The 10,481-nt window shown below is 40.4% G+C and overlaps 1 protein-coding gene across 1 annotated transcript in view; it reads left to right on the top strand.

Annotated features, from left to right (window-relative positions):
* gaa (alpha glucosidase) overlaps positions 1-8,961 on the top strand; it is a 9,939-nt gene extending 978 nt beyond the window's left edge. Inside the window, exons 1-19 of the mRNA XM_030408973.1 lie at positions 1-74; positions 388-539; positions 1,268-1,433; positions 2,033-2,129; positions 2,278-2,397; positions 2,557-2,675; positions 3,296-3,427; positions 3,636-3,746; positions 3,831-3,944; positions 4,133-4,217; positions 4,521-4,638; positions 5,798-5,931; positions 6,118-6,269; positions 6,411-6,559; positions 6,641-6,782; positions 7,488-7,586; positions 8,065-8,229; positions 8,407-8,559; positions 8,702-8,961. The exon at positions 1-74 is cut by the window's left edge and continues 978 nt beyond it. Of these exons, the coding sequence (XP_030264833.1) occupies positions 1-74; positions 388-539; positions 1,268-1,433; positions 2,033-2,129; positions 2,278-2,397; positions 2,557-2,675; positions 3,296-3,427; positions 3,636-3,746; positions 3,831-3,944; positions 4,133-4,217; positions 4,521-4,638; positions 5,798-5,931; positions 6,118-6,269; positions 6,411-6,559; positions 6,641-6,782; positions 7,488-7,586; positions 8,065-8,229; positions 8,407-8,559; positions 8,702-8,767 (2,348 nt within the window). The 3' untranslated portion in view covers positions 8,768-8,961. The remainder of the gene's footprint in view (positions 75-387; positions 540-1,267; positions 1,434-2,032; positions 2,130-2,277; positions 2,398-2,556; positions 2,676-3,295; positions 3,428-3,635; positions 3,747-3,830; positions 3,945-4,132; positions 4,218-4,520; positions 4,639-5,797; positions 5,932-6,117; positions 6,270-6,410; positions 6,560-6,640; positions 6,783-7,487; positions 7,587-8,064; positions 8,230-8,406; positions 8,560-8,701) is intronic.
* Positions 8,962-10,481: the final 1,520 nt, after the last annotated feature.

Genomic DNA, 10,481 nt, shown 5'->3' with positions numbered 1-10,481 from the left:
CCTATCTCCCCAGAGATATCTCCACTCTGCACCTAGAAGTCATTGAGGAGGCTGCAGGCTGTTTACACCTCACTGTAAGTACACACAATACTCATTTTATAGTACTGCAAACATTGAAAAAGACAGATTTTTAAAAAATCAGGAGAAAAACAGATTGTGTCTTTATTGTCTTTTGTAATGTATATACTATGGTGGATTTAAAATAATTAATTCTCCATGAATTGGCTAAAAAAATTCCTGAAATATACTTGTAAACAGTGACCAAAAACTGGAAAATGTTTAAAAAATGTATACGCAGCACTGGATAGTAAGAATTTGTGGTAAGTTGTAAGCCAATGCCGGTTGGGTATAGATGTGTGTCTGAACTGACATCTGTTTTCTCTCAAGTTAAAGGATCCATCATCTCAGCGATATGAAGTTAAGCTCCCAGGTGATGTCCCTCAGAAGAAAGCCGACACCTTAGATGCGCTCTATACCACTGAGTACCAGTCTGACCCATTTGGCTTCATAGTACGGCGGAAATCTAATGGAAGAGTGATGTGAGAAGTTTCAATTAATTTTAAGTATATGTAATGTGAATTAGTAAGCTTGTGACTAGTTTGACTGTTCCCATTTTGTTTTGGTTGCAGTGTGATCACACATCATACACTTCAGTTAATTCAGTTTAGTTTTCTCTTAATTTGACATTGATAATATATATTTTGATGCCTGTAATTTCCAACATTTGTAACATTGTAACATATATTCCTATTTTTTAATTTTACACAGTAAATAGCACCTCTGGTCACCTCAGTGTATACCCTGCACTTTTACTGATGTATTGCACCATCATTTGTAGCAGTCTTAAATGAGGCAATCATCGACCATAAGGTCTCCCTGCTTAAATAAAGAGTAAATAAATGGTCATTATTGTGTTTTAAATCCATTATATTTCAACACATCCCACTGAACTTCCTTTTATGGGGGATACAATGTGCAAGATGAGCCTTCAGCCATGGAGACTGGCTAAGGAGTAACTAGAAAGATTCCGGCTCCCTCTTGTGGCAAATCGAAATAAAGGCAATCCATATAGGACTGTATGTTATTGAGCTAGACAGCTTTTTCAAGTCACTCGTGAGGATATTCACGATTGTCACAATAATGAAAATATGTAGAATTAATGAGTGTTTTTTTGATGAACCGCAATAAAATCTTTTATCTTCCCATCTCTTGTAGTAGTTAACACAACAGCGTAAAATAATAGTGCATGTTTGTCCTGTACGTCCAGTATGAACACCACGGTCGCTCCTCTGCTGTTTGCTGACCAGTACCTGCAGCTGTCCACCTCACTGGCCTCTTCCCTTGTGTCTGGCCTCGGGGAGCATTACACCTCCCTCCTCCTGGACCTGAACTGGACCTCTCTGACTCTGTGGAATAGAGACATGGCTCCTCATGTGAGTCTGTCGCAGTTGATCCCAACATGAGAGTCGGGACCAGAGTTGTAATCCTAAATTCAAATTTAATTAAACCAAAAAGAAACAGCAGCACATTTTGAACATTTATTTTGCATGTATATCAAGCTACACACTTATGACACGTAAAACCTGGCATTAAGAAAACTGAACTAAAACTAACCTTGACATATAAAAGCTAAAACTGAACCTTTCTACTAACGTAAAACAAAAAAAAAAACACTCTCTTGAAGCTTATTAAAACTAAACTGGAATGAAACCTAAAAGTCAAAACAGAAATCAAGGAAAAACTAAATGAAAGTTATGAACATTGAAAATTATTATTTTGTTATTTTCTTTTTTCCTTTAACCTCTTATTGTGTCCAAAACAAACTTCATCTATTGGAAATGTCAATGATTGCAGAATATAACCATCCATTCCTTTTCATTTATAGCACATTCAAACATCCTGAAAAAACATCTGTAAACATTTAAAATCAAGCTGTCTCGGCCCAACAATCCATACTAAGCTTCTGTTATTTCCCACCTCTTTCCTGTTGTGTGTTCGAGCTGTTAATGTTGACACTTGTCTTTGTCCACAGGCCGATGCTAACCTCTATGGCTCCCACCCGTTCTACATTGTACAGGAGGAGGACGGCTTGGCACATGGAGTGTTCCTTCTCAACAGCAATGCAGTCGGTACCAAGCTATCTGTTCCTATACACACAGACACACACACACACACACACACATACACACACACCATCCCATTTTTCATACAGAATTAACTTTTCTAATATATGAGAAGGCTTATTATTGCTGAATATCTACCCAAATGTCTCTGTAGAGGTGATGTTCCAGCCGACCCCTGCTCTCACCTGGGTGGCTATCGGAGGAATCCTGGACCTGTATGTTTTCATGGGTCCGGACCCTCAAAGTGTTACACGCCAGTACCTGCAGGTCATTGGTACGTCTCTTCACCCTATTTTGTTACAGCATCTCCAGGTAGTAAAGCAATAGACACATGAACATGGCAAGAAAAAGATGTGTAGTTTTCCACACCTGCTAAATGTCATTATGTGTGCTGGAAAATGGTGCAAGTCTTTTTTGTGTTGTCTTTCACCAGGATATCCGATGATGCCTCCCTATTGGTCACTGGGCTTTCATCTGTGTCGCTGGGGTTACACCACCACTAATACAACCCGCCGTGTGGCACAGCGCATGCACAATGCTAAATTTCCTCTGGTAAATGAAATATTCACAAAGCTCTTTAATATAGAAGTTAAAATTAGAGCACACATGTTTCTTTTTATTATATATGTATATTTGTTATGTAGTAGGGTTGTCACGAGTTGAGCTCTAAATCAAAAATCAATCGACATTAAGCATTCAGTTACAATTATTGAAATCAAAAGCCAGCAGTCAAAAACTACACTTGCTACACACACACAGGGTGCAAAAAGCGGGAAACTCATGCTTTTTTTGTAAAGGAGCCTTCTGCCAACTATTGAATCTTCTTTTTGTTTGAAAGTTTCCCAATTTCTAACTGAATGCTAGAATATTGTTTTTCCGTGTTAAAGAAATAATTGTTTTTGAGATTATGTGGCCTTAGTGTGGTATATTAAAAAAAAATCCAGATAAATGACGGTTGTCATTGATGATCTGTTGATCTTTACAAATCAAAACTTGATGGTCTAATTAATTGAACATTTATTGAATTTTTTACGTTAAATATACCAGCTTGAAAAATCATTCTGTATTTCTGAACATTAACATGTAAATAATGTAAACGTATCACTTGTCATCCTTATCAGTACTGGACAATGCTGCTGGACTCATTAAATCACTTTGTTTCTCGTCATCAGGATGTGCAGTGGAATGATCTGGACTATGCAAATAAGCGCAGGGTCTTCACCTTTGACCCCTGGCGATTTGGGGACCTACCCGAGATGGTGGAGGAGTTCCACAAGAGAGGCATGAAGTACATCCTCATCCTGGTGTGACATCTTTAAGTTTAACAACCTGTTGAGGCATATTTAACTATTTATTCAAAAAGGGAAAACATTACAGTGCATGTGTTGGTTATTGTAAAGTGTGAAGTGAGCATTAACAATGTTTCTTCCAGTAGATGGCAGCAAAACTTTCTTAACTTTCTTTTTTGACCGACTGACTGCTCTACTGGTTTCTACCTAATATAATATAAAGGACCCGGGGATCAGCAGCACCAGCCCTCCTGGCACTTACCCTCCCTTTGATGATGGACTGAAACGAGATGTCTTCATTAAAAATGCGACAGGACACATCCTGATAGGGAAGGTAAGACTCTTTTTCCAGAGATGTATGCTTTTCTTTCCTGTTGTCAGGTGCTTAAGTCATGCATGGCCCTTACTGTGTATCCAGGTTTGGCCTGGACCAACAGCCTTCCCCGACTTCACCAACCCAGAGACTAGACAGTGGTGGGAGGACTGCATCAGAGACTTTCATTCTAAAGTTCCTGTGGATGGTTTGTGGATTGTGAGTATTTATGTACATACACAGAGGTTATTTAGCCACCGATCCTTTCAATAAGACATCACGTATGCCAGGTTTTTAGTTCTAAAACATGTCCATGGTTTTGTGGTTGTGTGTTAAGTTTGTTGACACCTTCTAATTAAATAAAGAAAAACTTATCCTTGGTTGTTTTTCTTCCACGTTCCACACAGGATATGAATGAACCAGCCAATTTTGTGCAAGGCTCAGTGGAGGGCTGTCCTGACGGTGATCTTGAGCACCCGCCCTACACACCCAGTGAGTGTACTGGATCAGTGTTGCATTTTACAAGCATTTAAAGGCATATAAACATTATACGTTTTACATTTCTAATCAGTTTCTATACATTCAACAAAAATATAAATGTACCAAAAACTCTCCATGCACACAAAAAGCTTATTACTCTTATAACTTATATTGGCAAAGAAGTACACAGATTTGAGATAATTAGCCTTCTGAGATCTTTTACTTAAACTTTGCTTCATATGTATAGTTTAGGTACATAACATCCTTTATATTTCCCTAATTAGTGGCCTTCATGTCTCTCTCTCATACAAACAGGCGTGGTTGGAGGCCAGCTGAACTCAGGAACTCTTTGTATGTCGGCTCAGCAGAAGCTCTCCACTCACTACAACCTGCACAACATGTACGGACTGACAGAAGCCTTCGCCACGCACAGGTAAGACCGCGCCGCGATCAGACACAATTGTGCAGCCCTACAATAAGGCAAAAATTGCAATTAGCGAAAATGTCAATTCTCTGCAAGCCATCAGCTCTCTGGAAACTGTGATGAAGTCAGATCTTTTGACATCAGTTGACAGATAAGTCAGACAAGATTTCATCACCTGTTCATACGGCTCTTGCTAGAATAGATTATAATATAATATCTTTATTGTCTGTGGTACAACCGAATAGAGCATGTAGCTTCCATTCTCAGTGCTCCAAAAAAACAATGAACAGGTAGAAACAGATAACAGATTACAATGAATTACAATAAAATAGCAAAAAGGCAACAAAAAATATAAACAGGCAAATTGAAAAAACAACACTTGCTACACACACAGGGTGTAAAAAGCAGGAAACTCAAGCTGTTTTTGTAAAGGAGCCTTCTGCCAACTATTGACTCTTCTTTTTGTTTGAAAGTTTCCCAATTTCTAACTGAATACTAGAATATTGTTTTTCCATGTTAAAGAACTTATTTAAATTGAAATTATGTGGCCTTAGTGTGGTATATAAAAAAAAAAATCCAGATCCATGTAGCCTGTCCTGGTAAAGAATTTGAAAATGTAAATGACAGTTGTCATTGATGATCTGTTGATCTTATAACAGATCATTATAAACAGTGTCCAGCGGCAGTAAAGAGTGCAATAGATCAGATGTCCAAAGAAGCAACTAACCAGTTCAGTACAAAGATGTGGATGTAGAGAGTTCATACAAACACAGTGAGGGTGAATACATCAATTTCTGACAACTGAATAACTGAATAAAGTATCCAGATAATAATAATAAAGACAAGATGGGCCCCTGTGTAAACAGTTCATCTAACGACAGTCGGACTGTTTTTAGGGGATTCTTGTTGGACTGAATCAGAGCAGTTGTGCTCTTGGGTGGAAGCTAATAAAAAGTATTAAAAGTAGGTCAACATAGTCGCAACAGGTCAGATGAACAAAACTCAGTGTGAAATAGTGGTGTAAGGTAGTGGTTACTCTACTGCTGTTAGACTGAACCGTTTCAATTTTGAGCCCAATGTGACACCACAGAACATATGGACCAAGTTGATCTTTGTGCTCTTGTTATTTGTCCACCGCTTTCACCCTGGGGTTGGCTTCCGTCCTCAGCGCTCTTATGAAAGTACGAGGGAAGAGACCCTTCGTCCTGTCTCGCTCCTCCTTCTCTAGCATCGGACGCTTCTCTGGAGTGTGGACGGGAGACGTCAGGAGTGACTGGGAGCAGCTTCGATACTCCATCCCTGGTGAGAAGATCCTCAGAGGTCATGATGCTGTATTGTTTGAAAGCATGTGATCCTTTAGTTGTCATTCAGTTTGATCTAGTTTTTCCGACAGATCTGTATGTGACAGGTCTGTTTTTTTTAAAGCGACCACAGATCATCTGATAGATTCTGACTGACCTTTTGGACTTGTCCCTCCCACCCCCTCAGCGGTGCTGCAGTTCAGTCTGTTCGGGGTGCCTCTTGTGGGGGCGGACATCTGTGGCTTTGGAGGCAACACCACCGAGGAGCTGTGTGTACGATGGATGCAGCTCGGTGCCTTCTACCCATTTATGAGAAATCATAATGACCAGCAGAATGCTGTGAGACAAAGATAAAGGGGTCAACTCTTTATGTTTTTTTCCACTGCGCCTAGAGCAGTCCATCTATTTCATGTATTATGAATAGAAGTAACTCTATATGTCCTCATTGTCTGTGTGTTTCTGTGTGTCTGTGTCCTGCAGCCTCAGGAGCCCTATATATTTGGGCAGAAGGCCCAGGCAGCCATGCGGAGTGCATTGAACCTTCGTTACTCTCTTCTTCCATTCCTCTACACACTCCTCCATCATGCACACACTGCTGCTGACACGGTGGCCCGGCCTCTCTTCATGGAGTATGTGTCCTCTACTCTCTATCCTCTTGAATTGAAATGAATACAACCCCATGCTTCATATTCTATAACATTATCTTTTAGGTTTCCCACTGACCCAAACAGTCAGACCATAGACCGACAGTTCCTATGGGGGAGTTCACTTCTCATCAGCCCAGTTTTAGAGCAAGGGGCAGAAGAGCTGGCTGCTTACCTGCCCCCTGGCACTTGGTACAGCATGCACAATGTGAGTTACCTAACCATGTACCACACTCTCACAAATCCACTGGCACATAGGAGCCTTAAGGGTGCAGTATGTAAGAACTGGCCACCTGTTGAAATTACACTCTCAATCAAAGAGGGGCTCATTCATTCAGTTAGCTATGCAGCTAGCAGTCCTGCCCGGGAGCTCAGTGCAATGGGGAAGTTTAGTGTTTGCGTAGGAGCTCAAACTTGGGAAGAGGCTAGCATGCTAACTTCAGTCGATATCTCTGCAACACATCAACACTTAGACAAAACTGTTATTTTTTACATTCTGTTCAAGAATTTTAGTTCAGTATTTTCAAATTCTTACATATTGCACTTTCAAAGGTTAACTACGGGAACTCTTTTCATAATCTTGTCAGACAGAGGCCATTTCGGTGGACGTGCTTTGATGGTGCGCAATTGCACAGATGGACGTTGCTTTGCAGCCTCTTTCACAGTTGCTGGTTGAAGCAGTCTCACTCAATACTGGACCAATTTCAGAAATTGTTGTCCCCAGTAGTCAGTTGGACACAAAAAAATAGAAAAAATAATAGGTACAGGTAGAAAGATATCAAAGGAACTCTTTAAGTCAAGATTCATCACACAGGCCAAATCAGTTTTTGTTTGTTTACTGTTAGGTTTTAGGCTTTTATGTTGTGTGGCATGATTGAAGTTGTCCCCTGGTTGTCTGTGTTTTGTGATCTAGGGTCAGCCTTTCTACAGCAAAGGTCAGTACCTGCTCCTGCCCGCCCCTCTGGACATCATCAACGTCCATGTGAGGGAGGGACACATTATACCCCAGCAGGTGAGTATCTACTCTGGACAAACTGTAAATATGCTGCTCATCATTTTGCTGAGTTTAGCCCTTTCTGTATAATTTTTGCTTCAGTAGAGATGAATTATTAATAGAATGTTTGAGGATGGGCAAAATTCGTAATACATAATTGAAACAGGTGAAACAAGTACTTGAAAGTGCTGCTTACAATTTCTACTTCTACTTAAATTAATCATGTATGAGGCCGGTGTAAAATAAACAAGCATATTACATCACAATACTGTCATCAGTGCAGCACACCTGTTCACACTTTTAGGCTTCGTCTGATAATCGATTCATTGTCAGCCTCAGTTTTCAGTGAAATGGCTGTGAAGTGGATGATCAAGTGTGGCTGACTATCAACTATCGTGACATTCTGACTGATGTCTTAAAGTTGAAATGTAGCTGAAACACTTGATTTCATCATTATTTTCCTCATGTTTTCTTTGATCTGCCGTTTCCTGTGAAGGAGCCAGCTTTAATGACCACAGCCTCACGCAGAAACCCTTTCTTCCTGACGGTGGCACTGTCAGCAGGGGGCTGGGCCCGGGGCGACTTGTTCTGGGATGACGGGGACAGTCTCGACACCTTTGAAATGGGAAATTATTGTTACGTTATCTTCATTGCTGGACAGGTAGGGATGAGATGAGTGGTATTTGCATTGTGGAATGTAGAAGTTTTGCATTTTACCACTTGATTTAAAGGCCCATTTATTAAATGATATCATTATGTTTGAATGTCTTCTGATCTTTTGCTTTGATACATTTAGACAAAAGGGAACACTATAAAAGCTCCTTAAATTCTTCTCTAGTCTCAGGTGGTGAGTGATCCTCTCAGGCTGAATGGTGCTCTTGATGGTCTGGTACTGGGAGGGCTGCAGGTGTTCGGGGTGCCCTCGCCACCCCTTTATGTGTTAGCCAATGGGGACAAAGTCAGGGATTTCACCTACCGCAGTGACACCAAGGTGAGTTCAGTGTGACTCAGCACCACTTCCTTCAGTGTTTGTCTTCTCAGAAAGACTCTGATGTCATTCTGCAGATTTGTATCGTGTGTTTGTCTTCAGTTTTTACTCATCATGCTACTGCTGTGTCTGTCTCCTCTCTCAGGTCTTGACAGTGACCAGCCTGGCTTTGCCCATGTCAGAGGAGTTTACAGTCCAATGGGCTCTCTGATGCACTGAACTTTATTACCCAGGACCCTTTGGGAGCCTTTGGATTGTTCACTACTGCTGATAAATGCCAGCTGATTTTTCGTCAAGCTGTCCTAACCATCCCAGGACTCAAGTTACACATAGCACTTGCTCTGCCTCTTTGTCCAAATCAGAAATAAATTTTTTGCTGCTAGCTGCTACGCTAACTTGAAAAAACTTTGTATTTTCGAAATCATGTTTATGTGTCATTGATACCGAAGTGCATTATGTTGTGGAATTTCGGCTCACTTGACCGTTCAGGAGGGATGAAGAAGAGTGAGACACCGATGGCTTATGTTGAGATAGTTTATAAAGCATGATCATGGAGGAGGGACATAACATCACGTTTGTCTTCACAGAGTGCTGCCATGACAATCCTAACCTGTCTTCCCCAAATGTCCAAATTATATCTTACAGCTTCAGGAGGAAGTGCTTCCATACATGGTTATCTGTTTATTAACATAGCAAAGGGGATGATGCAGAATCTCTCCCCACTAGCCAGAAGACTAAGATGTAAAATAGGTCAGAGACACTAAGTCTGTAAACATAGATATATCGAAGGCCTCCTTACGAGGTTTACCCAAACAGTTAGCTTAGCCTTGGCTTGGTACTTCAGGCACCTGTTTTGTAGACATATCTACAGTAGCTTTGAGTATCTAGGTTGCAGAGACAATGAGACAATTGCTTATAAGCAGTTGTCTCTATCAATATCCAGACTTTAACATCTGAACAAAACACAAATGACCTCCTATTGTTTGGAGACATACTGTCCTGGGAGAATCATATTTCTTCCCCAACACATTATAAGTAAAAATAATGAAAACAGACACATTTCTCTGCGGTGCTCATTGGACGGCTTTCTTATTGTTTCCAATGATTCTCTTGAGATGTTGCAAATGCGTCTCCAGAAGCGATGTTGAGTTCTTTCACAGATGTTTTTTATTTTTATTTTCTCAGTTCCAAGATGGGTGTGATCCAACCCACGAGTACTGAGAACTCGTGTCATAATGCAGTAATGACCTCTGAGTAGTCATGGGTCAGAACGTCAACATGCTGACGGACGGGCGTTGCGGCTGTGTGATCCCATTGCAAGATGACCTGTAGTTTTTCTTCTTACTAACTTATATAAACATACATAAATAACCGTTTGACAAAATTGTGGAGAAAAAGTGTTATTTGGCAACAAATGTATGAGGCGAATACTGTGGCTGTATTAGCTTCAGTTTCACCAAGCAGTTTTTAGATGATACAACATGTACATAAATATATTTTGAGATTTTGCATCGTCAAATTCACAACTAATGAAAAATTCACAGAATTGTCTGTTTAAAAAAAAGGCATTCATTTATTTATTTTTTTATCCATTTGTGGGCTGTAGGTACTAAATTGCAGCAAGGTTATTATTTATTGTCTGAACAGGTGTTTAAATGGAGAGCTGACGCCTCAAGCAGCTGTGTGGCGGGATGCTCTGACTCCAGCTCTGGTCCTGATGATGCGTTCAAGTGCTTGCCAGTGACCCTCAAACGTCACTTATGATGAAAAGGGGTCATATTTTTAAGAGAGCGTGATCACTTTTGTGAACGTAAAACGTGTTTGCTTAATTGTATTATATATGATACATGCTTATGCTCCTCGTGTTTCCAATCTGAAATCTAAAATTCCCGATGTGTGTGATAGAAAATGCCTTGAGATTCCGG

This window comes from Sparus aurata, chromosome 23 (assembly GCF_900880675.1).
Source record: "Sparus aurata chromosome 23, fSpaAur1.1, whole genome shotgun sequence".
Taxonomy (NCBI): Eukaryota; Metazoa; Chordata; class Actinopteri; order Spariformes; family Sparidae; genus Sparus; species Sparus aurata.
This window is presented reverse-complemented; position numbering and strand designations above follow the sequence as displayed.